Source organism: Muntiacus reevesi, chromosome 1 (assembly GCF_963930625.1).
Source record: "Muntiacus reevesi chromosome 1, mMunRee1.1, whole genome shotgun sequence".
Taxonomy (NCBI): Eukaryota; Metazoa; Chordata; class Mammalia; order Artiodactyla; family Cervidae; genus Muntiacus; species Muntiacus reevesi.
Genome location: NC_089249.1, coordinates 161,186,446 through 161,211,879, shown reverse-complemented (window position 1 = coordinate 161,211,879; position 25,434 = coordinate 161,186,446). Strand labels below are relative to the sequence as shown.

Sequence of the window (25,434 nt, the reverse complement as noted above, 5' to 3'; positions counted from 1 at the left end):
CCCCACCTCTACCTCTGCCCTGCACATTACACTGTGCTCCAGGAATCCAGGTGCTTCAACAATCTCCAGATTTTATTTCTTACCTGACCCCCAGACTCATAGAGATATCACAGAGACCCCACAGATCAGAGACCCCATAGGGGTCCTCATCTGACCTAGGCAGTCGGGGTAGGCTCCCCATCTTTTATGAGGTGGGTAGGCAGGAGAGGGCTGATGTGACATGGACTGCCTGGTAGGTAGGTCTGAGATCAGAGACTTTGGTGCCAAGGTGTGGCTCTTGGTTTGGAGCTCACCAAGTTCCTATGAGTTAGGACCTGTAGTAAATCTTCTGGTAAGTTATTGGTTTAGCCAGAGATTTATAGGGTCAGCATTTAAGTTTGATATGAGGAGTCAGAAATTCAATACTGAGGTTTATATCAGGCTTGGAGGACACCATCAAGTGCTGAACTAAGGGCCAATTCAGGACCTGACTCAGGTCCACAGTTGGCATTGTTGATTTTGGGGTTGGCCAGCCTCAGGTGTGGGTTGACTTTGGGTCAGAGGAGTAGAGTGAGTATGGGGCTGCAGTGGATTTGTGTGGAGCTTCTACAAAGCCAGTCTCATAAATCTTAGGTTCCAAGATTACCACTAGAGGTGAGTCAAGTTAGGGTCTTAGATGGCCCCTCAAATGGATGAGGTCTGAGGTCAGTATTTGTATTAGGGTCCTTTTCTAGGGACTCAATCCTAGTTCACAAGGTGTGTTGGTATTGACCTGGGGCTAGGACTGCAGTATTAATTTTATGAAAAGGCTTGGGGTTCACAAAAAAGTGCTGAGTAGCTACCGTAGCAAGGTAGCTATTGGACTTTAAGGTTCACACAGGGATTGGGGCTCAGCATTGGTACTGGGGTCCATTTAAGGACCAGGGTTGATGCTGGGGTCACGATCAAGTAGAGGTGATAAAGCGGTTTTAGCCTAAGAATTGGTATTTCAGGTTAATATAGGGGTTCAGATTAAAACTACTACTCGAGCCAATTTCATGGCAGATTTAGGGGTTTGGACTTACTATTGAGTTGGGGGTGGGTCTGGACTCAATAGCAGGTTCAGATCTCTACGGAGGAAAAAAATGGGGTCCTAGAGTAGTATCAGGTTCACATTTGGATTGGGAGCCTCTAATAGGATCCGGACTTCGTATGGAAGTTTGGGTCTGCCCGTGCTCATTATTGGGGTTCCGGTTCTGTATTGGGGTCCGGGCGGGTTTAGACGCGGGTCTGGGTTGCGGTCTCGGGCCTACGCGGCTCAGCAGCTCTACGAGCGAGAGTGCACGAGGGGAGGGGCGGCGCCGGGGACGCGCACGGCAGGGGCAGGGGCGCGGGCGTGGGCGCGGGCACGCGGCTGGAGCTGGCGCGGGAGCGGCGGAATCGGTGGCGGCGGCGGCAGAGGCGGCGGCAGAGGCGGCGGCTCCAGCTCCGGCTCCGGCTCCAGCTCGGGTGGCGGTGGCGGGAGTGGGATCCGGTGGCGGCGGCGGCGGCAGAAGAGGAGCGGGAGCAGCGGCCCCAGCGGCTTGGGGGGGACATGCGGACCGACGGCCCCTGGATAGGCGGTGAGTGACCCCCGGGCCCCCTTCCAGTTCCCTCCGCATCGGTCCCTTTCCCACTCCCCCGCCCTCTCCCCGCGTTCGCCGAGCTGAGCTGGGGGCGGTCCCGGGGGGCTGGGGGCGCCGCTTAGGCCGGGCCGCGCCCCCACCTGCCGCGCCCGCCGCCTCGGCTTAGCGCCCCCACCAAGCCCGGCGGCTCCTCCCCGCGCTACCCCGCGGCAGACGCCCCCCCCCAACCCCGCCGCCGGCTGGCTAGCTCCCTGCCGCCCCTCGCCGTCTTCCCCTTTCTCCGCCTCGCCCCCTCCCTCCCGCCGCACCTGAGCCGCAGCCCGCGGCGCCCCCCACCCCCCCAGCGCAAAGTTTCCCTTTTGCGTCGGGGCTCCCCCTCCTGGGTCCCGCCTCGTCTGCCCCCACCACCGGCGCGGACACGCTCCGGGGGCGGCCCTCAGCCTCCCACCGCCTCCCCAGCTCCAGGCGGGTCCAGGCCGCGCCCCCGCCCCCGCCGCACAGGCGCCCCCTCCCCGCCGGCGGGGGATCCGCAGCCGCCGCGCCCCCGTCTTGCTCGCGGCCCGGGCGCACGTGCCGTCCCGGGGTGCGCGAGGCGCGAGTTTGGAAACCCCCACTCCCAACCCCCCCACGCCCAGGTCGCCGGCGCGGGCTGGGGAGGAGCTGGGCCGGGCTGTACCCGCCCCTCCCGGGTGCAGTGACCCGAAGGCCCTGGGGCGACCTGTCCCGTGAGGACGTGTCCACTCGGACCCGCTCCGGAAAGTTCACTCAGTTGCCGCCCGGCGTCCCGTCCCGTCCCGTGTTGGTGTGCCCCGGTCCTCATCGCTATGCCCGCGATCCTGTCTCGGCTTATTTCTCCTTTTCCCTCCGTGTTTCCGTCTCTCTACGCCCTTCAAAGCCTCTGTATCTCTGTCTCCCCGTGTCGCGGCCTCCCACTTTCAACCCACTCCACCCCCCAAGCAATCCCGGGGTCTCTCTGCTGTCTGCGACTCCCCCCGGGGTCTCCCTGTTCTCTCTCGCTGGGTCTCTGTGTTCTTTCCCCCGGCTCTCTGTGCTCTTTGCCGGGTCTCCGTGTTCCTTCTCTTGGGTCTCTGCGTTCTTTCCCTGGGTCTCTCTGTGCTCTTCCCGGCTTTCTGCTCTCTCTTCCCAGGTCTCTCTGTGCTCCCTCCCCCATCTCTGGATCTCGCTTCCCGGGTCTCTTGTCGAGTCTCTTGCCTGTCTCTTGCTGTCTCTGTCTCCCACGGACTGGAATCTCTGCCGCCCCTTTGCAGAGACCCAGACCTCCTCCTCTTTCCTCTGGAATGCTGCCCCTCTGGTTCGTCCACCCCAGGGTGGGGGAGGGGCTAGTTTTTCTCCTCTTTTCAACACCCCCCACCCCCCAGTGCAGGGCCCCCGAGTTGGAACAGGTTGATGGGTGGGTGCCGGGTACCTGTCTGAGCTGTGAAATGGAAAGGAGGCTGCTGGCAGGAGTAGGGGGGAGGGTCCTCTGGATTCCCCTGGGGGCCCCCCCGGGGAGCAGGCCCGGGAGTCTGGACTGCGGAAGTGTTGGTGATGAAGACTCCCTTTGGGCTCCCAGAGTGACCTGGTGCGGGATCTGACCAGAGAAGTGCATTGGGGTGGGAGGCCTGGAAAAGGATCCAGGGCTGGTGCTTCCAGGGGGATCCTCAATGGTGAAGGATCCCCCGAGAAGGCAGGAGATCTGCTGAGGGATCCTTTGAGAGGCATCAGGCATCCAGTGGGATCCAGAGCAAGGTTCTGTCAGAAAAATCTCAGGAAATTCTATGCTTGGTTCCTTATTAACTCTTGCTTCAGGGAGCAAGAAAATCCCAGTTTTTAACTGATGGTATGAATGAGCCTAGGGCTTCAGGAAGGCGCAGGTGAGCCTCCCCAAGTACCCCCACATCCACAGCCCCAGCCCAGACCACACACTCACACTCCCCTATTTCCACACTCAGCTCACCCTCCCACCCCCACCTGCACTCCATATCCACTTGTCTCCCCAGTGCCCTCTCATTTGCACACTTGGGCCTGCGCAGCAGCCAGAGCTCCAAAATCTGCTGTGTTTGCACGCCCATGTCCCAGCCTGAGTGCTTGCTTACACGCTCACTGCACCCGCCCCTGTGCACGGTCTAGGAAGGGTGTGTGTACATGTGCAGCCTCGTGCATCCTGTGTACACTTTTTCTCGTACATTTTTGCCTGCTCAGTTTCCCCTTGTCGTTGGAAACATCTCTAGTTCTGTTTGCTTTTCCTCTTCCCTCTTTTTTCCCTTGAAAAAGGAAATAGTTTTCATATTTCACATTTCATCTTCCTCTCTCCTTCCTCCTGTAGCTCCTGGCCTCCCCTCTGGTCAGCCTTGTGCACGTAGTGAGCGTGTGTATGGTGTCCTGGCTTCTGGGAGAGGAGGCTAGGTTTGGGTGCTGGTGAAGCAGTTGGGGAGGGGGTTTCGGGGAGGGGGGCAGCGTTACAGTAAGAGCAGCCTGGCTACCTTACTTGGGAATTGTATTTCTGTGCAGCAAAATGCTGGCCTTTGCTCTCTGTGCTCGCTCCACTCTTGTTCTCATCAGTCCTGACTGTGAAAGTCCAGTACAGTCAGCAGGAGATAGGACCCGGACCCCTTCCTACAGAGGCTGTGACATACACTACAGCCCCTCCACTTTGCAGTTTGAGACCTTGGGGAGATCCTGTTCTCCCTGAGTCTCAGTTTCACCCCCTATAAAATGGAAGAGTCGTCCAGCCCTCGCTGGGTGCTAAGGCTGTCGTGGGAATCCCCTGTGTGGCAGTGTGTCAGCAGCAGTGGTGATTGCTTCCCGTGTGACTGACACTGCTGTGTGCTTGGACCACGCTGGCAGCCAGGGCCCTGCCCTTGAGAAGCTCATGGTCCCTGGGGGAACAGACTGCATCATGAGAATGCAGAGCAACTCAGCAACCTCTTATTGATTGCCGACTGTGCGCCAGACTCTAGGCTAGGCACTTTCGGCTGGGCTGCCATGCTTCCTATGGGACTAACTGCTGTGTAGAAGAGGCAGCCCACCCCTTAGGAACTACTGAGGTTAAGCCCAGCATCAGCATCACCTGAAGCAGCCGCCATTCTGAACTGAGGTTAGAAGATTGGAGGAGTTCACCACAAGTTCAGAGATCAAGATGAGATGAGTCCCAAAGAAGACCAAGAAAATGAGCTATCTGAATTGGGTTTTGAGGGATGAATAGGAGTTTTCCAATGGAAGAAAAGGCACTCCAAGCAGGAAAAAAAAAAGTATGTCTAGACACCCAGAAGTCTTATCACTTGTGGTGTGTTCAGAGATAGAGCAAATCTAATGCCCTGTTAAATAACTATGACTTTACTCTGAGAACACAAAAAGGGAAACACCAAATAATTAAAGCTTGAATGAGAGGGTGGGGTGTGTGGAATGTGCTGTGATCAGATTCATGTTTCCAGAAGAGGATTCTATGGCTGCGGGAAGTAAATGGAAATAGGATACCCAATGAGAAGGGTGAAGGTAAGTCAGATGAGAGAAAATGGTGGTTTGGTAGCATGGAGCCATTTACAAGGCACACATTTATTAGGACAGGATGATTTATTGGACGTGGGAGTGAGGGAGAGGAAGGGGTCTAGGTTCCTGGGAGTGACTGAATAGGGCTTTCACTGAGCCAGGGACTTGGGCATGAGAGGTGGATTTGGGGAGAGGCAGATAATAAGCTCATGGTTCAACCTTTTGGCCTTGGAGATGCTTGGAGTATTTGAGGGTGGGATGAGGGGGTCTTTTAGGAGGGAGATGTGTGTGAGAATCTGGAGCTCCGGAGAGAGGTCTGAGGAAGGATGAGAGCGTGTTAGAGCTGTGCCCAAGGGACAGCCTCACTGGTGAAAAATGTAGGCTCTAGTTTCAAACTGCTGGGTTCAAAACCACTTAATAGCAGTGTGACCTTGAACAAGTTGCTTAACATCTCTGAATTCACTTTCCCTTTTGTCAAAATGGATATAACAGAAGTCCATGTCTTGTGCGGTGCTTGGAAGATTGAAGTTAATATGCAGAAAGTGCTTAGAACAGGGCCTGGCATCTAGTAAGGATTGCTGTCTCGGTGTTAGCAGTTCTTATTGTAATAATCATCAAAGCGGGCGATGCAAACCCACCCCATCAGAATCACAGTGGGAAGGGCTTTTAAAACTCTTTGGGCATCTGCTCACCTAAAGTAGCTGCAATTCTGAGCTTTGGTTAGCAGGCTGGAGAGTGCCTAGCCCTCAGCCCTCAGCCCTCATGCCATCCCTCGGATCATGTGTGTTGCTCAGGTGTATCTGACCTTCAGGTGGGCTAGTGTGAGAAGACTAGAGAGGGTGAAGCCCTGGGGAAGAGACGTCGGGAACGGGTGGAAGGGGATTCTGAGAAGGGGCGGCCTCAGCGTGTTGGGTCCCCTGTCTTTCCCACCTGCCCTGGCCGTGGGTGTCAGGTGAGGTGTCTGCCTCTGAGGTCCAGAGGTATTTACTCTGTCCCCAGTGTTCAGATCTGTGAACAGTGGTTTTGGTTCCTTGGCAGTGTTTCAGCTACTTCTGGGGACTGTTCTGGTGCAGCCACAGGGGCTGCCTGGGAGCTACTGGAGAGAAGTGTCCGTTCTCCTCTAGACTTCAACTTGCTTCTGGTCCTGCTGCCAGGCCGGCTTCCAGACTTGGCAAATGACAGAGAACCCTGCCAGGGGCCAGGCCTGGCTTGGTGCCAAGGCCTGCTCACCTGATCCTGGTCACCAATGCCAATCTCGCTCCTGAGGCCTTTGTGGATGCCAGCTGGTGATTCCTAACTTGGGTCTGGTACCAGCCAGGCCCTTTCTGAGTAGCTTCTCCAGTTGGTCTCCTGGGTGTGCCCGGCAGCCCTGGTTGGTGCTGTATCTGGGAGCTCTGCAGGTGACCCTGACGGGTGACTCTGATCACTCTCTTAGGGTGTTTTGGGCACTGGTGGTTCCAGGTGCTATTCCAGCTCTTCTGGAATCCTGTTTGTGCTTTAGGGTCTTTCCACGTGCAAGGTTTTCTCTGCCTGTTTTGTCTGTCCTCTGACCCACCTCCAGGCCATTTGGGGCATATCCCCCTCTATCCAGGTGTGGCTCCTGCTCAGCTTAGGTCCAAGCACCAGACCCAGTGCTCCTGGTGTGGCCTTGGGCGTGGTCATAGTGCAGCTGGCTTGGTGGACCCTCCCCATTCTCTGCCTCGGACTCTGCCCCAGGGTCCCTGAGCAACGGTGGAGCTGACAGCCTCACACCTGGCCCTGTGAGGCCCAGTGGGCATCCCCAGACAAACGGGCCTTTGAGTTTGGGACATGGAAGTTGGTTTGTCTGGCCAGACCCCCCTGGCAGCCTGTGCTGGGAGCAGGGGCCACAGGGGGCTTTGTGGAGAAGCCAGTGGGCTGGGGGCCGGGAGCGTGTGACCGTCCCGAGGCCCAGGCCGTTTGGGCTCTTGGGGGAGGGGGCAGCGGATGTAGGGGAGGCTGTGAGCTTCAGGGTCAGCACGCATGGTCCTGGGCTGGCCAGGCCTGTCCTGGTCAGTCAGGATGGGCCTCCGGCCTGCGGACATCCCCTGTGTTGCAGAGGTGGTCAGTCTCAGTTGAGGCTGATTCCCAGGTGCCAGGTGTGGGGGGTTGGCCTCGGGGGGTTCCCTGACTCAGTCAGGGTCTATTTGGGGAGGAGGCAGGATCCCTGTGTGCGTGGGGGCGTGAGACCGAGGAGAAACCCATGCAAGATGCGGCCCGAGTGGCGCGGGCAGCGGGGAGATGGTTGCTGGGCAGTGGGGAGGGGGCTGTGAGAGCTGTGGGCAGGTCAGACCCCTTCCCCAACCCAGGAGGGGACCCACGCCAGGTAGGGGCTCAATAACGGTTCTAGAAGGACGGGCCTGGGCCCTCTCACTGTGTGTGCCAGTGGAAGAGGCATCCAGGGGCACACCTTCATTTTAGAAATTATAGAGCAGCAGAGTCAAAAATAAACATTGCTTCTGAAGCTTCTTTGAAGGCTCCGTGGATGCTGGCGTGGTTCTTCCCAGGTTGGGCTGTTTTCCGTGAACTCATTCATGCGTCCATCTGCCCAGTCAGCGTATATTGATGGAGCACCTACTATGCGCTGGCCTTCTACTGGGAGCTGGGGACCTGGAGCTGAACCGGCACGCACCAAGCTTATTACGGTGGTGACTCAGCGGCCACTCAGCAGTTGTGTAAATAAATAAATCATCACATCTGTGGTCACTGCTCTGAGGCAAGGTCCAAGTGTATAGCCTGCACATCCTCCCTGAGAAAGTGCTCTTGGCTCTGAGAGCTGAAGGATCACTGGCTAGAACAGGTGGGGAGTGCAGTCCTGGCAGTGGGGCAGCCACAGGCAAGGCTGAGAGGCTGTAAGAATATGGCACAGGTTGAGGATCAGAAGAGGAAATAAATTGTCAGGCCTGCCGGCTGGCAAGAGACCACAGCCAGATGGGGCTGCAGAGGTGGGTGGGCAGAACTGCTGTGCTGGAAGGTCACGCTAAGGAGTTTGGACACGAGTTTTTCTCCTGAGGTCAGGGACTTGGTCTGTGTTGTTCACGGTTCTATACAGGGTGCCTGGCAGGAAGCCTGGCACATAGTAGGTGCTCAAGAGCCTGGAAGGAGTGAGCGAATGAAGCGAAGAGATGGGCATTTTTACTAAATGGGGATCGTCCTGCTTGAACAGTCCCATAAACTGCTTTTTTTCCACCCCTGCATAAACACATTGTGAGTGTCTTTCTGTGCCAATACATGTTCTGCTGCGGTGCTGTTCTTAATGTTTCCTCATCCTTTTCCCTCTTTCCAGGAAGGAGCGGAGGCCCCGGTGCCCTGCCCTCACTGCCGGTTGTCCGAGAGTGACTGGCGTGAGCAAGCAGAAGCCTGGTGAGTGTCCAGCCAGGTAGGGGCCCTGAGGGCCAGGCTGGGCAGTTCAGATCTAGACTCAGATTGGTGGAGAGCTATGAAAGGGTTGTCGCTAAGAGGCATGGTGATGCAGGGTGCATGTGGCAGAGAGGTGATGGAGGCCTGGACAAGGAAGGCAGTGGTGGAGGTGGAGAGGAGGGATTTGAGTGCTATTTAGGGAGGCTGAGTAGACAGGACATGGTGAAGGGTTGAATGTGGGACAGGAGGCGGAGGGAGGTGTTGCGGATGGCTCTCGAGTCTCTGGCTGGAGTGGGTGGTGGAGGTGGCTGGGGAATGATATACAGCTTGTCAGCTGCTGTAGGTGTGAAATAGGCTTCTGGGTAACATTGCAGGACTTCCACCAGGATCTCTGTGCTTCCCATTCACCATGTTTCTATAGAAAAGACCGTTCCTGTTGACTGTAGGTTGTGGAAGAAAGAGCAGGATACTCACAAGATCTGGGGCCCATTCTTCCATGTCTCTTTGAAATCAACTTCTCTCTATTTGCTAGAAGCCCAGAGCAGAGTTGCAGGGAATGAAGTTGGAGGGTTTGGTTGCAGTTGAAGTGTGTTGGACCTTGGATGTCAGACTAAAGACTCTTCGCTGAGCGTGATATGAAGGCACTGAAAGTTCTTAATCAAAGAACCTGCATCCACACATTCATCCACCCATTTTCCCATTCATTTGTTCATTCATGAAACATTATCTGCATCTCTACTGTGGGTCAAAAGCAGCAGACAAAACTGAGGGCCTTGATCGGATATGCGTTTCTGTAAACTGAAGGGAGCGCTGGTTTGTGTGCAGGAAGGGTTGGAAGGGAGTGACCAGAGCCAGGAAGCCCACTGAAGACATGGGTGCTGATGAGATCTTCCTAACGTGGTGGTTGTTGGGGTGGAGGCAGGACACATTCAGACGTATTGGCCAGCTGCACAGGTGGGATGAGGAAAAGGGAGAATCTGAGGAGGCCTGGCTGGCTTGGATGGCTGGCCGTGGTGGTGCTCATCGCTGAGGTGGGGACTTGGAGGAGGGGTTGGGGAGGACGGGTTCCAGCCGAGTCTGAGTCCTCTGCAAGTGCCCTGAAGGCAGAGCCCATGACTGTCTTGTTCATAACCCTGCCTTCTGCCGGGCCCCACTGGACGGTTCTGCATAATGGCCAGTGAAGAAGTCTGTGAAAGAGATGGGTTTGGCTTAGGGAGGGGGAGGAAGTGAGCACATATCGGGCATCTGCTGGGGGCCAGGCCCTGTGTGTGGTGAGGTGGGCTTTGGGCATCTAGAAGATGCAGGCGGAGAAGGCAATGGCACCCCACTCCAGTACTCTTGCCTGGAAAATCCCGTGGATGGAGGAGCCTGATAGGCTGCAGTCCATGGCGTCGCTAAGAGTCGGACACGACTAAGCGACCTTACTTTCACTTTTCACTTTCACTCATTGGAGAAGGAAATGGCAACCCACTCCAGTGTTCTTGTCTGGAGAATCCCAGAGACGGGGGAGCCTGGTGGGCTGATGTCTATGGGGTCACACAGAGTCGGATACAACTGAAGTGACTTAGCAGCAGCAGCAGCAGAAGATGCAGAGGGAAGGCTGTGTCACTAGTCGGAAAGGTCAGATGGGGAGGATGAGTATGGGTCCCCTGTCCATCCATGGATTATGGGTCTGACCTTCCTGGGAGCCCACTCTCACCAGAAAAGGGGCCTAAACATGGAGCCCTGTGTCCTCTGGGGAGGCCACTTGCTGATGGCATGTGCGAAGGGGTAGGACTGGGGTGTGCTATATGGCTGTGCTTCTGGAGGCAAAACTGACTGAGAGGGGGCAGGCAAGATGCCTTGAGATCCAGAGGCCTAGGTTCAGCTAATGTAAGAGTCAAGCATACCTGGGGTCTTGGGGCCCAGGGTACTCATAGGGACTGGGTTCTGGGGCAGCGGCCAGGGCAGGACCTAGGGGATATCAGGGAATGATCTTGCTGTCCGCATTGGGGTTTCTCAGCCTCAGGACTGTTGACATTTTGGACCAGATAATCCTTAGTTTGGGGGAGCTGACCCGTTAATTGTAGGATGTCCAGCAGCATCCCTCATTTCTTCCTACTGTGTCAGTAGCACTTAACCCCCTCCCCCGTCAATCAGAACTGTCTCTAGACATCGCCTGATGTCCCATCATGGGGCAAGATCTCCCTGGATTGAGAAGCATGGGTCTGTGCCACTTTTTGCTCCTTCACTGTGCTGTACCAATCTGAAAAACTGAAGAAGGCCACTCAGGGAAGATTTGTAGTGATCAGCCGCTAGAGCTGAGTTCTGGTGGGTGAATTGGTGGCTGGGCCAGGAGAAGGCCTTTTTTCCAGTATAGAGAACAATGTGTGCAGAGGCCTGGAGGCACCACGTTGGTGAACATTAACCCAGGGGAGGCTCCACTCCCCAGAGGAAGGAGGCCAGAGGGCTGGTGGCCTAGGAGTTATAGCTGTTAGGAAGCTGCCTCTGCTGGCCCCTTGGTCTCCTGCCCCCAGTGCTAAGCCTTTGCTGGAGCTTGCACCTCCCCCAGCGACTCTGGGACAGTCTTCCTAGGCTCCCCGTCCACTCACAGAGGAGACTGAATTGCTGAGGACTGCCAGGGGGTCAGGGTCCCAGCTTCCTGGGTGGGGGTGCTGATTCTGGCTGTGCCACTAGACCCTGACCAACTAGCTGGAGGAGCAAAGGTGGCCTGCTGCCCGCCGCCTCCTTTCTCGGGGCCGGGGTCACGGAACGGCTGAGACTGATTTATTCCCGTCTTAATCTGGTGGTTGGTTTGGTGAGAGTTGGAAACACGTTGGTTTTCCCTTCCCAAGTGTAACAAGGCCTGTTTCCGCCTCCGCGGCCGCTGCTGCAGTGCCACACGATGAAGTGTCCGGGACGTGACAAAAGGGCTCGGTTAGCTGCCCGCCGGTGAGAAGATGAACAGCTCCCGGCGCTGCCCGCCCTCACATTCCTCTTGCCCAGGCGCTGGCCTCTCCCCTTGGCCGGCCGCTCCCTGGGGCCCTGCATACCCCTCTTTCTACTAACATCCATTCAGGGGCCCCAGGCCGCCCTGGGAGCCAGAGTTCTGGCCCAGGGAGGAAGTGGGGAGGAAGCTGTAGGAACAGGTGGTATTTGGAGACTAATTAATATTTGTGAATAATAACACGTGCCCAAGGGAAACAAATCAATCTGTGTTTGCATATTCATGAGGAGGCCTCGGAATGATCCCAGCTGTTCTCCAGCCAGGGAACCCCCCCCCACCCCCACCCCACCATGGCTGGCGTCACATGGTCTCCCTGGGGCAGCCCCCATTGATGCCGGCAGGGGTGGTTGGCTGCATGGAGGTGGCCTGGCCTCTGTTTACAGGCCTGTCCATGATGTTTGTGTTCGAATCCTATGGCTTGGTGTGATGCCTGCTCCTTTCTTTTTCCTCACAGCAGAGATCCCCAGGCTCTTCAATTTCACAAACCAGTACAATTTCCAGAAGGACTTGGAGGCCAGACATGGGGTTAGCAATTTTTATTTTGCCAAAGTAAAGACATTATTAAAAAATAACTGGTATCCGCTATCCCCCATCACTTCCTGTAAGAAAGGACATTTTAACACCAAGGACAAAATTTCAGAATAAAGGACAGTTCTTCCCAAGAAAGGGCAGTTGGCAGCTTTACACTGATGTAGCGAAGAAAAAGGATATATGAAAACCATTCTGAGTGTGGAAAAATGGCATCCAGTGATACTGTACGATAGCATTCAGTACGGAATTGTTTTCCTGCCCAGGTGTGTCACTTGGTAGAACCGATGGTCCGCAGTGCCATCCAGAGATGAGCCGAGTGTGCAAGCGCTCAGGCTGTGTTTTCATCTCGGCTGTGAGAGTCCAGGCTCACCCAGCCACGGGCAGAAGTGGACACTCTGCTCTTAACGCCACTGCACTGAATTCAGAAGGTTCTCGGCTACCCCAGCCAGGCAGGTGTCAGTCCGCCTCCCTACTCCCCTCCTGCCGTCTCCTCACAGGTGACCCTGAGCACTCCGGGGCTGGGGTCAGGGCCAGTGTCTAGACCCAGGGCCTGGGACTGATGGGACTTCAGCACAGGGCCCTGGAGCTGGGAACGGCCTGCACCGCCTGATACTGGGGTAGGCTCTGTGCTCAGAGTCAGGGCGGAGGCAGCTTGCTCATACCGGGAGCTGGTGAGGGAGAAGCCCTGGCCGGGACAGCTATGTGCTGGCCGGAGTAGTTCTCTGAGAACATGTCTGTATTTTGTGTCCCCATGTTTCCCCATCACTCGAGGTGTCCCCATGTCCATGGACTGCTGAGAGAAGCTGTCTAGGAGGGAATGTCATCTTTTCAACGTCTTCACCTCTGTCTCTCCTCTTTCTGCATCAGACCAGTGACCTAGGCACTCCAGACCCAGATACACAGGGCAAGCCAAGAGTCCCCACGTCAGGGCCAGTTGTCTTTGTACAGTGGCGGTGGGCTTACGAGAGGCCTACTTTCTCTGACACGCATGGCCAGAATCTCATCCAAGAGGATACCACATGATATCTGCTCTGGAGTAACACCCCCCGTTAAGGCTGTACTGGGCCTCTGTGACTCAGCAGTAAAGAATCCACCCGCAGTGCTGGAGACTCAGGTTCAATCCCTGCATCAGGAAGATCCCCTGGAGAAGGAAATGGCAACCCACTCCAGTATTCTCGCCCGGAAAGTCCCACAGACAGAGGAACCTGGTAGGCTACAGTCCGTGGGGGTCAGAGAAGAATCAGATATGACCAAGTGACGCTGTGGCTGTGCTGGGGACTGACACCCCATGATATTGATAACTGGGGTTATTCCTCTGTGATAATGTACCTCGGTAATGTCCATCGGGCAGCTGCACACCCATGATGTGTGTCCACACTCACATGGCGTCTGGCCAGGACAGCTGCACCTCCGTGATGCCTCTGCCTGGGTGATGCACTGCTGTGATTACTGTGCCAAGGCAGCTACAGGGGATTATGGCTCAGTGACCGTTATACTGGGGAGTTACACTCCACGATGGTTGCGCTGGGCTGTACCTCCACAGTGTCTCTCCTCTGTAGCTTCATCACCTCTGCGTCCATGTCAGGAGAGGTGTGTGTGTCTGCACTGGTGGTAGGGGGGACAGGTTCGCACCTGGACTGCTTGTACAGTACCTGGGAGTGAAACCTCTGTGTACATCGTATTGTTGCATTCCATGATGTCAGTACTAGTCCCCTCTGCCCCGTCCTTTGGTGCAACATGCCGCTGATACGTGGATTAAGGATGCAGGATGGTTTTATCAAGGGCCCGTACACCCATGACAGCCCGGCCCGGCAGTTCACCACCTGATGTCTGCTGGGAAGTTGAATGCTATCGTTGGTTGCAGTGCTGCACGACAGTGCCATGGTGATCACGCCCAGAAAGGGCCTTAGTGATGCGTGATCTCCATCCCAACTTGGCAATACAAGGCATTGCGGTGGGGATGCCCTCTGTCCTGGTCTCAACTACCTGAGTTCTGTGATCATTGAACAGAACCCCAGATGTGTGCCAAATGGGGCTGGATGCCCACCAGGCTGCTTCAACGTTCTTGCTTTTGCTGCTCAGCCCATCTCAGACTTTCGGTAAGATCTTGGGACAAGAGACATCTCCCCCCGCTTTCCCCTTTGTGGTCAGCCCCCACCTCAGTTCACAGTCCTCCTGCTTTGTGCCAGCACCTTTGCTCACTTCCTGCCCTCTGCTCTTCTGAACTTTGTCCCGGTTGAGACTAGGGTCCAAGTTCCAGGGCAGAGCAGAACCATCGTTGAGTCGTGACTCTTCTGTTGGTAACAGCCCTGTCACCTCCTTACATGTTCTCTCACCCTGTGGGTCAGCTAAGTCTGGTCCCCACTCTCCCAGCCGAGTCTGTCGGTACCACTGTGGAGCCCTGAGGGGTGTCCACCATCACACTGTGCCCTGTTGTATCCCCAGGGCATGAATGAGGGACTCTGTACCCCAGCCCCTGTCCCAGAGCAAGGTGTGAGTTGAGCGGGTGGGCATTGGAGCAGATCTCCAGCCCCCTGAATGGGAACCGTGGAGAGAGACCCTCAGGAGCTCGCCGTCAGGGCCGGGGAGTGACAGCAGTATGTCCGTACCATCCAGTGTGACCACGCCGAGTGCTCCACACAGGTGCCAGGCAGAGAGTGTGTGAAGGGCGAAGGGGCACACCCAACCAAGAAGCTCTGTAAGCAAAGGCCTGGGGTCATTCAGGCCATCCGCACGGTCTTCCCCTGCCCAGGTTCCTGGCTCAGCCCCGGGGGCAGTTGTGAGCGAGTCGCAGTCTGAAGCTTGCACTGCTCCAGGCCACTGGGGCGGGGCAGAGGAGGTGTGGGGTTGACGCTCAGGGTCCAGCACCCCCAGTCCTGGCCACTAGGGCCTCCCTGTGGTTTCCCCGTAAAGAAGGTTGGTGCCATGGGAATTGGGTAGGATGAGGGTGGCCAGGCAGGGCGGCTGCAACTCGTCCAGAGCGCGTCCTGGCGAGCCCAGACGGCTTGTGGCTTTGGCTCCTAGCCTCTGATACCTGGATCCCGTCTGCCGTCGCCAGGGCTGTGCTCTGAGGCCTGTGCCCAGCGTGTGGGCTGTGCTGGGCAGAGGAGGGGCAACAGGAGGCCCCAGGAACTCCGAGTCTGCGAACTGCTCTATCTCGGTCTCCATCTCCCGCTGTGTGTCTGTGTCTCTTGGACCCCGTTTCCCTGTCCCAGTCCCCTTATGGAGGCGTGCTGGAAACTCTAGGTCCAGAATGGAACATCCCTATAGATCCTCTGGTCTCAGTAGCCCCTGCCCCCTACTCAGGTTTAGAGAATGACCTCAGAGCCTCTCGTACTCTCCCTACACATGACTGGTGGGTTATCCTTGGGGTCTCCAGGGAATTGATGAGGAGTTTGGGTTTGCACAAGATTTGGAAGGTCTGGGTGGTTGGGTGGGGGTGTCTGTTGAACTAGGTGGTCTTGGTGGTGAGTGGGAGCCAGGAGGTGGCGTGTGGACAGTGGAACATGGGTGGATACCAGCCAGTTAACTCTGCCCTTCTCTCCGTCACAGGTTGATTATCCCTGGCTGTGGCTGGCCGCGGTCCTGAAGCCCCGGATGGCCCCTGAGCCAGCCCCAGGGAGGACGATGGTGCCCCTCGTCCCTGCACTTGTGATGCTTGGTTTGGTGGCAGGTGCCCATGGCGACAGTAAGTCTGGCCCCTCAAGGTGTGGGGCCTCCCAGATGGAAAGGATGCATTCTTCCTAGTAGGACTCTGGAAGGGGTGGATGGGACCAGTCACCAGGAGAGACAGGATGGCTAGATACACCTCCAGACCTTCTGTCCCAGAGAGGCCGCCTGCTTGGAGCACCGGCCTCCAAGGAGAACCCCAACCCTGTACTTCCCAGGAGCACCCTGTGGAATGCCCGCCTGTCTCTTAAGGTGCTGCAGGGTGGGGCATGTGTGAGTGGGACCCTGTTTATGGGCTGGAGGTGAGACGTGCCCAAGATTCGTGTGGTCACAGATGATGTGCTCAGGCGTGTACTGTGTCTGCTGCTGTGGACTTGTGCAGAAGGCACAGTGTGGGTTGCATCAGGGGATGGTGTGGGAATAGAGGGGCTGCACACAAGGAACGTGTGTGGATGTGTGAATGGGACACCAGGTGTGTGCACAGGTCCAGGGAAAGGTGAGAAGGGAGCCACCATAGCCCTTCCCCTGGGCTAGGCCCTTGTAGACACTGAGCCCTTGCTTCCCTCCCCCACTTCAAGGCAGAGGGGCATCCCTGCCCCCAGCCCCTCACCCCTTAGAGTGAGGGGAGATTGCAGTTGGCCACAGGAAGCTGGACTCCGGCGCCCCTCCTGTGTGTTGGGGGAGGTGGGATTGTCCCCTGCCCAGATCCAACTCAGAACTTTGGTCCCTTTCCTGCCGCCCTTCCCCCTGCCTGGCACTAGGAGACTGGCCGCAGCCGCCCCGTCACCATGGTTACCACTGCTTGGTTACTGGTGGGAGGTGGGGCACAGGGCAGATTTAGCCAATCTGCACACGGAGGGGGAGGGGCGAGGTCAGAGCCAAGGTCCCTGGGGAACGGGGCTGTTCCCATCCTGTCCGGAGCCCAGAGGTGGCCCAGGGCCAACCTGGGGGGTCAGCCGGCCATAGGTTCCCCCAGCCCCCTCTCCCAAGTATCTGGGTGCAGAGCTCTCTCCTTGCCCCACCCAAGCCCTTTCTCCTAAGGGCTCATTAATTATTCAGGACCAGATCCTGGAGGGGGTGGGACTGGAGAGCCCCGCCCTTTGTCCTCCTGGCTGAGCTGGGTGGGGCTCGTAGGGCGAGAGGGAAACAGGGTATTCCTCTTGGGGTGCGGGAGTGGGGTGATGAGAGCCTTAAGGCGCTGGTGATGAGAGGGCCGGGCTAGTAGGAGCAGGGCAGGGTAGGGACTGCTGGAGAGAGCTGGAGTCTGCAGGGACAGCCTGGGGTAGAAGTCACTGGGTGTGACTCTGAGATGGTAGGGAGGCCAAGGCTCATCAGAGTCAGCCCCTGGACACTGGCGTGCCGGCCTCGCTCTGGACACTCTTAGGGCCTTCAAATGGGAGCTTGAGAGCAGAGGGAGGACCATCTGCTGGCTGTCAGAGACAATACACCTGGGAGTGAAACTGCCTCCCCTCCTGCTCAGACCCAACATGCTGGAACCTGTACCCACACCCTCATTCCCCCAGACCTGCCCATCTTTCTGTGTTCTCTCTCCTGTGAATGGCTTTCCCACCCACCCAGCCACCCAAGTGAGAAACCTGGGCCTCCTCCCACTCTCATACCCACATCTAATCCATCACCAAGTTCTGCTGTTTCTCCCTCCTGAATATCTTTGGAATGCATCCACCTCTCCCTCCACGTCCTCATCCAAGCCAGGCTCAGCGCTCTCTGGGGCTTTTGCAGGCCACAGCCTCCTGCTGGCTTTCTGTCTCCAGTCTCTGTTCCATGTTGGGAGTCATGTTGCCAAATGAAAACCTGATCATGTCGTCTCTCAGTTGAAAATCCCTCGCTCTCTGTTGCCTTTAGGATGGAGCCTTGGGGTCCAGACCCTGCATCTGTAAGCCTCTGCCAACCTCATCCTTCACCTGCCCTGTCCTTCACCACACCCCCGCCGTGCTGCCTTAGTTGCTCCCTGCTCCCTGTTTCTTCTGTGTCCTCGGATAGGAACCCTCTTCCCCATCCCCTTCACCTGACGATTTCCACTCACCTGGGGCCATCACCTCCTCCAGGAGCCTTGGTCATGTGCTGCTCCCCTGGGCACATGTGACTCTGTGTCAGGTCTGCGAGTCCCAGGGGGTCAGACCATTGTCCAGCTCAGGGCCTGGAGTTTGGTAGACGAGTGAATTGGAAGGGCGGAGTCAGGCCTGAACCCCTAGTAGGAGCGGAGTGGAACAGAGCAGAGTCTAAGAACCTCCATGCTGGTCTCTTAAGGACCAGAGCCCAAAGACTGCAGTCTTGAAGGCAGAACCAGCTGGAGATGCCAAAATAGGTGAGTTGAGTTCTGCTCCCATGCAGAGAGCGGAAGAGGGGCATGGGCTGGGAGCTGTGATGACCTGACCCCTGGAGGTCTCCTGACCCCAGGAGGCAGAGTGCCTCACACTGCACAGACATTTGGATCTGTCCCCGCCCCCACACCGTGGCCAGCCTTAGGTTGGGCCTGGGAAACCTCTAGCCAGGGCAAGCAGGCAACGTGGACAGAGCTGCTGCAAAAGGTAGGGCAGGCGCCCCAGAGAATTGACGACCGGAGCAGTGGAGCGCGGAGCGGACAAATGTGTTTCTATAGGCCTCTTAACGAGACAAATGAATGGGGGCCCTGGCCTTTGAGGGAAGTGCAGGGAAGAGGGGCGGAGAAGCAGCTGCCAAGAGTTAGCCCAGAGGCCCCGAGTCAATGCCGAGTCAGCTCTGGCGGGGACCTGGGCATGGGTCTCGGGGGCTCCCCCAGCCGGGGCTTGTGTTTCTGAAGAGGGCAGCTTGTGGGGCTAGAGGTGGTCCTGAGCAGGAAGAGGTTTCTGCTGATTCGCTGTGTGCTTGTCAGGTGTTCAGTGGGAAGAATCCACACAAGCCTGCATCTGGAGCCTGCGGTGGGGTTACTACAGTGCGCGCTATGCTGGGGGTGGTGCTGGTACCCCCAGAGGTAGTGACCTAAACGGCATGGGAGGGGGTAGGAGGCTTCCTGGAAAACTGGGCCCTGAAGGGTAAGTGGGCATTTGCTAAAGGAGGGATGTTGCCTAAGGAGATGAGAGGGGGGAAGATGCAGGAACGGGCCTGGGCTTCTCCCTGGAGCCCATGCGAGGACCACCATGAGGACCATCTCCCTTTTGTTCCCAGACAGCGTAGGCCAGTCCAGTTACTTGGAATCATAGGAGCCCAGAGCAGGACGCGGAGAAGGCAATGGCGACCCACTCCAGTATGCTTGCCTGGAAAATCCCGTGGACAGAGGAGCCTGATAGGCTGTAGTCCATGGGGTCGCTAAGAGTCGGACACGACTAAGCAACTTCACTTTCACTTTTCACTTTCATGCATTGGAGAAGGAAATGGCAACCCACTCCAGTGTTCTTGCCTGGAGAATCCCAGGGACGGGGAGCCTGGTGGGCTGCCGTCTATGGGGTTGCAGAGTCGGACACGACTGAAGCGCCTTAGCAGCAGCAGCAGCAGAGCAGGATGTCTAAAGGCTAGAAGTGTAGGTGGGTGGGTAAAATCCTAAGTAACTGGGGATGTATCTGTCGTCACAGCCCCGAGCTGGTCTGTGGAGCTGGAATGGGGCAGGCAGGGTGCTGTACGTGGTTCAGCGGTGCCTTCCCCACCCCACCCCCGCCATCCTTGGGGAGGCCAGATCTGGTGGCCCGTCTAGACTCTGCCCTCCGTGGAACTTCCGGCAGGTTGCTTTCCCTCTCAGGGACTGTTTTCCTATTGCACAATGAGGATAGTCACTTCTACCTGGAAAGGTTAACTGAGGTCACATGTTCAAGGCGCCTGACACTTCGTACGTGCTCCCTCCATCCCAGGCCATGACCTGGAGCTCCCTGTGTGTCCCCTGGGAGCCCAGGGTTGTCTCTGGGCGAACTTCCCTCCCGGGGATGCCAGAAGTGGTCACAGGAGCCAGCGTTAATGAGTCCCCAGCTCATTAGGCTGTTCAGGGCCGGGGAAACCCGCCTCCCTGCCCTCCCTTCCAGCCCCTGGCTGCTGCGTGTCTGTGTGCCTGTGTACAAGGGGCTGCAGGGAAGGTACAAAATAGCAGTCATCTCCCTGGGGTGTAGCCTTAGGCAGCTCAGTTTGGCTGGACCCTGAGCCTCATGGCCCCCCGGCCAGCCCACTTGTTTCCTCTTAGGTCACTCCCTCCCACTTGGCATGGGCTCAGTTACCTGAGAGTGTCCGGGGCATAGGCCCCTGGGAGCTGCTGCCCAAAGGCCTGGGCAGCCATGACTTCCATGTGGTCAGGGAGGGGTGAGTGTGAGGGGAGGTGGCCCCACATTCTGGTGGGGCAAAAAGCCCCTCCAGGCTCGTGTCCTCGGAAGTTCTGTTCAGAGCCTCCCTGGACGCCAGCTCTGGTCAGTACTGGGCAGAGTGGTCAAGTCACTGAGGTTGCCTGCCTGCCTGGAGACCTGACCAGCGACTATAGCCCAAAGGCTGAGGGGCGCAGAGCAGGCTCTCATAGGCTTAAGAGTAGGGTGCATGAGAGTGACTGGGCACATGCAAAGGCAAGGGGGATGCCCATGGGCTTGGGTGGGATGGCATCGCCACGGGACCTGAGCTGTGTCCCGCAAGGTGCTTGGCCTGTGGCAAGTACTTTTTTTTGCTTTTTGTTTTTTGAAAGAGTTGAGAAAGGTGAGCCCGGAGAGGGTAGCAGGAGTGAGTGTGGGAAAGGCAGCAGGGAGACAGGATTTGTGCTCCCCAGAAGTCCAACTGGTGAAAAGAGGCAAGGGCTTGGCAGAGCTGTGGGATGAGAGGTGCCCTCCTGTGGGGGTGAGTTGGCTGAGACAAGTGAGGGTCTGGTCTGATGAAGGGGAGAGACCTGCCCCCTGGATTGCCCTGAGCTTGCACACTGCCAGTCTTTGCTGGAGCCTGGTGGGTGGGTGGGCTGGGCAGGGCCCTGGCCCCTCTCCAGCCTCCCCGGGAGGTTCCGCCTCCTCGACGGCCCCAGGCCTTGGGTCCCGTCCAGCCTCCACTGTACTCAGGCCTTCCCCTTTCTCTCTCGTGACCTGTACCTGGCTGCCTCCCCAGCTCCCGGTTCTTTGTTTGGTGCAGAGGCCCCACCCCCAGGCACACTCACCCGGCTGTCTGGTTCAGCAGGTTCCAGCCTCTGGTTTCTGCAGCCGGCAGGTTGAGGCAGGAACCAGGGGGGTTCCACCCCCGGCTGCTCTCCCCAGCAGGTGTTGATGGCTCCCCGGTGTGGTGTGTGAGGGGCCCGAGGCCTCCATCCTACTCCGCAGACCTTCCCTAATGGTCGTCAGGTCACCTCCCTTGTCCCCCCCCCCGCACCCGCCACTGCCCTGTGCCAGGAAAGGGGTTGGCTCTGGGACAGGGAGGGAATCAAGGCAGGCAGGTTTCTGCCCTGCCCAGGGTTATTGTTCTCTGTCGGGAAGCAGCCATGAATCAAACACTCCTCCACAATGTGGAGAAAGTGATAACCTCACACGTGTACAGAACAAACCGTGAGCAAAAGCAGTAACCTCACACGGGACGTAACAAACCATGAGCACGGCTGTGAGGGGCAGAGGGGAGTCACTGGAGAGCCCCAAACGCAGAACTAAGCCAGTCGAGGTGGAGGTGACAGCAGGGAGGCAGGGAAGGTTATCTGAGGAAATGATGTTTAAACTGAGATCAGAAAGGTGGATAGGAGACAGTGGGTAAAGAGGTGGTCTAAGAGGTAGGAGGAACAGCTTATGCAAAGGCCCCAAGGTGCGGGATGAGCATTGCTCATCCAGAGGATGGGAAGCCAGGGCTCTGGGGGGTGTAAAGGGCTGGGGTCTGACCTGGCAGGGCTCTGTCCACCATGACAGGAGTTTAAGTCTTGTTTCAGAAGCCATGGGAGGCTTCTAGAGGGTTTTGATCAGGGAAGAGGCTGCCACTTTGCTCCGGCTGCTGAAGAGGACAAGACTGGAGGCAGGGACACAGCTGGTTAGGTTGGCACAGTGTAACAGTGTCCAGTCGAGGGAGGGTGTTGTCTGGACTAAGGTGGTGGCAGAGCAGAAGGAGAGGGGAGCTGCAGTCTGGAGGTGAGGGGGAGGGGTGTGCAGTGTGCAGAGGGGTGGGCAGGAGACCCTTCCCCACCCCTGAGTGTGGGAGGAGGGGTCCTATCTGAGAAAACCTGACTGAAAGGACCAGCGTACAAAGACCGGCAGTGCAGACCGGAAGTGTCCGGAGCCTGCTTTAGAGGGCAGTCGGGGCAAGTGAGGCAACCTGAGGCTCTCTGAATCTTTGCGCTGTCCCCGTGCCCCTCTGGCCCCGAGCAGGTTTGCGTGTTACCCAGCAGGGCTGCCCTCGCCCCCTCTGGGTACTCCTAAGTGCAAGTCAGATAGGTCCCCAAGTCTCCCTCCTCCAGGGAAGCCCTGAGCTATGCTTAGGGTTTGGACTGCTGGCTCAAACCCTGGCTTTACACCAGATCAGTGTTGATTTATCTGTTGTTTGACCTTCTGAGCCTCCATTTCCCCATCTCTAAAATGGGGATGATAATACTACTGGTGCTAAAGAGCGTGATAGCTGCCCACAGGTGAAGTCCACCACGTGTCCAGCTGTGGGAGCAGCGTACAGACATCATCACAGTTTGTCTGCACAGACCCCTGCCTCTAGCACCGTTTAGCAGATGAGGCTCAGAGATAGTTACTGGCCTTTTTTAATAATTACACAAAACCTGCAGAGCCCGCTGGACCCTGGGGTACTGGGTACAATGGACCCCTCCCTGCTCCCTGCAAGGCTGAGCCCTCCCAGCTCTGCACTGCAACTGTCGCTCCTAAGCCTAGTGGTTGGTCCCCAGACCCTTCCCTCCTCGGAGACACTGCTCCATCTGTTGTCCCTCTTCTCTGCACTGGATCAGCACCTTCTCTCTCTGCTGCCTCCTTCCCATCAGCATTTAAAGACCATCTTTCGGGCTTCCCTGGTGGCTCAGTGGTAAAGAATTCGCCTGCCCATGAAGGAGACCCAGGTTCAATCTCTGATCCGGGAAGATCCCACATGCCGCAGAGCAAATGAGCCCATGTGCCACTACTGTTGAGCCTGTGCTCTAGAGCCCTAGAGCCTGAAGTCCACTCGCCCTAGAGCCTGTGATCTGCAACAAGAGAAGCCACAGCAGTGAGAAGCCCATGCACCACGACTGGAGAGTAGGCCCCGCTTTCTGCAACTTGGGAAAAGCCTGTGCAGCAGTGAAGACCCAGCAGAGTCAATAAATAAAATTGTTTTTAAAAAGTACTGTCACATCTTAGGAAAAAAAGAATGTGAAAACCTCCCTCCCAATTTTCATCCCCTCCAAATGCCACCTTTTCTTTCTCTTCCCCATCACAGCCAGTCTCCTTTAAACAGTCACTGTACTCTGCTCTCCACTTCTTCACCCCCAACTTACTCCTCAACCTTCTTTGATCTGGCTTTGGCCCCCACCACCCCCCTGACTCTGCTTGTGACAAAGCCTCCAGCTACACCAGGGTGAACTGTTTCTGCCAGGTGTTTTGGAGTCAAACAGGCTTGAATTCAAATCTCAGATGTGCCGCTCACTGGCTGTGTGACCTTGGGCTCGTGACTTGACCTCTCTGTGCCTCTAAACTGGGGACAACAAGCAGTTGAGGACTAAATGAGATAAAGTACCGGGTACAGAGTGGGATTATCATCATTGCACAAACATGTTTTTGTGCCAGAGACCAGGCCAGGCCTGGCCTCATCAGCACCGAGCAGGTGGTCTGAAAGGTCACTTCTCACGGTATCAGCCTTCCTGGAGCTGTTCATTGGCCTGATTAATAGGAAATGGATCCGCTGTCGGGATTAACGAGGCGTTGCTACATCTTAATGAAGGCCGGTTTCCGGGATCTCGTGACCGGGTGGTGGGATTCCAGGTCGACCCTGTTGTATATGAGAGTGGTGTGGGCAGGCGTGACCGTACAGTGTCCAAGCCCACTCCCTTCTCCCCCTCCCGCTGCTTCTCGGTGGAACTTTGGGGAGACGTCCAGGCCGTCAGAAGACAATCACCCAGTCAGTGGGAGCTGGGTGGGGAGGGTAGATTTACAGGAAAGCATTCACCTGGGAAGGCATCCAGAGATAGGACGTCTCTGGATTAGGAGGTGGAAGGTCTAGGCCTCCGGGACTGATGGTGCGTGGGGGCCGGGGAGAGGAGGAGTCGTGGTCTCTGACTTAAGCCTTGGGGTAGGTGGTGCAGAGCAGTCATGTCTGCAAGAGAGGCTGGGCCGTTCCTAGCAGCTCTCAGCATGCCTTTGTCCCAGAGCTTGGAATTGTTGAGGGGATGGGAGACAGACGAGTGTAGCAGTTAAAAGTACAGACTCAGTACTCCAGACTCAGTGGCCTGGGTTCAAATCTTGACTCTGCCACTAAGCAGCTCTCATGTTGGGCAAATCCCATTACCTCTGTGTACCTTGACTTCTCTATAAGCAAAAATAAAACCACCTCATGTGCTCACAGCTCTTTGAAGAGCACCTAACACATAAGAAGCACTGCATAAGGGCTCGGCATCACTACCATTATTTCCTTTATAGACCTTTCTTCCCCCCCGCCATGCCTGCCCCCTGTAGCACAGGCCATTTGTGCAGTGACCATCCCGTGGTGACTTGACGTTCCTATCTCTCCAGGCAAACCTGTCTTCGTCAAGGTCCCCGAGGACCAGACTGGATTGTCAGGAGGGGTGGCCTCCTTCGTGTGCCAAGCCACGGGGGAACCCAAGCCGCGCATCACATGGATGAAGAAGGGGAAGAAAGTCAGCTCCCAGCGCTTCGAGGTACAGCTTCGGGTGGGCAAGGGCAGGCAGGTCTCCCGTTCTGCCTATTTTGGGGTCTGGTCCTATATCACCTCGTCTTGATCTCCCTCCCGGGGGGCCTTTTCTCGGCAAGAGAAAGGCTGAGCCTGAGCAGGCCCCAGTGTCTGTCCCGAGCAGGCTGTGACCATGTGTCTGTCCTCTGGCAGGTCATTGAGTTTGACGACGGGGCAGGATCTGTGCTGCGGATCCAACCACTGCGGGTGCAGCGAGACGAAGCCATCTATGAGTGCACGGCCACCAACAGTCTGGGAGAGATCAACACTAGTGCCAAGCTCTCAGTGCTCGAAGGTACCTGCTGAAAAGGGATATGGCATCGGAGGGTGGGGAGACTTATGTGGGGGATGAGCCAGCCAGCCAGCCCCAGCCCCACCGTGGACTGCGGTGTGTTTGGTAGAAAGGAGAACTGGCCACCCTGGGGTCGGAGAAGGTCAGTGGTGGACAGCGATGATTGCTGGACTTTTCGCATATGTGTGGTGTCTTTGTGTTGTGCTGAGCCGGGGTGTTGCTTGACTGGGGTCTGGGGCCTGACCTGAGGTGTGAGGTGGTAGCTATGTGTCACTTGGGGTACATGATTCGTGGTAGTGGATGTGATTTTCATGTGGAACCTGGTGAGAGGCTTCAGAGAAGTGTGTTCCCAGTCGCTGTTATGAGCAAGGGCCCTAGGCTGGCGGCTAGGGGCCCTGTATATGGACTTTAATGACCTCTCTCACTTGGTGGCTCCTCCATTCATTCACAAACACACCCTGATGACGCCTTGTGTCCTGAGAGTATCTGACCTGGTCCTGCCCTTGTGACCAGTCTCCAGTAGGTTCTGCGTTCTGCGGGAGAGGCCCAGGGGATTGCAGGAGGTGTGGGGGCACACAGGGGTTCAGGGGAGGAGGGAGTTGTTGTCTGAGTCCTGAAGACAAGTGGCAGTTGGGGTGGGAGCCTTGGTGGGGAAATAGCATCAGCTCATACCAAGGCCCAGAGGCAGGAGACAGTGGAACTTT

At 56.9% G+C, this 25,434-nt stretch overlaps 1 protein-coding gene across 5 annotated transcripts in view; it reads left to right on the top strand.

Moving 5' to 3' along the window:
* Positions 1 to 1,398: 1,398 nt before the first annotated feature.
* The window catches only part of PTPRF (protein tyrosine phosphatase receptor type F), an 83,438-nt gene continuing 59,402 nt past the window's right edge, over positions 1,399 to 25,434 (top strand). For 4 of the 5 annotated variants that reach the window (XM_065914780.1, XM_065914772.1, XM_065914763.1 and 1 more), the window contains exons 1-5: positions 1,399 to 1,580; positions 8,377 to 8,453; positions 15,520 to 15,655; positions 24,261 to 24,406; positions 24,592 to 24,733. In XM_065914780.1, the coding sequence (XP_065770852.1) occupies positions 15,565 to 15,655; positions 24,261 to 24,406; positions 24,592 to 24,733 (379 nt within the window). In that variant the 5' untranslated portion in view covers positions 1,399 to 1,580; positions 8,377 to 8,453; positions 15,520 to 15,564. The remainder of the gene's footprint in view (positions 1,581 to 8,376; positions 8,454 to 15,519; positions 15,656 to 24,260; positions 24,407 to 24,591; positions 24,734 to 25,434) is intronic. The other variant, XM_065914759.1, reaches the window with a different exon arrangement.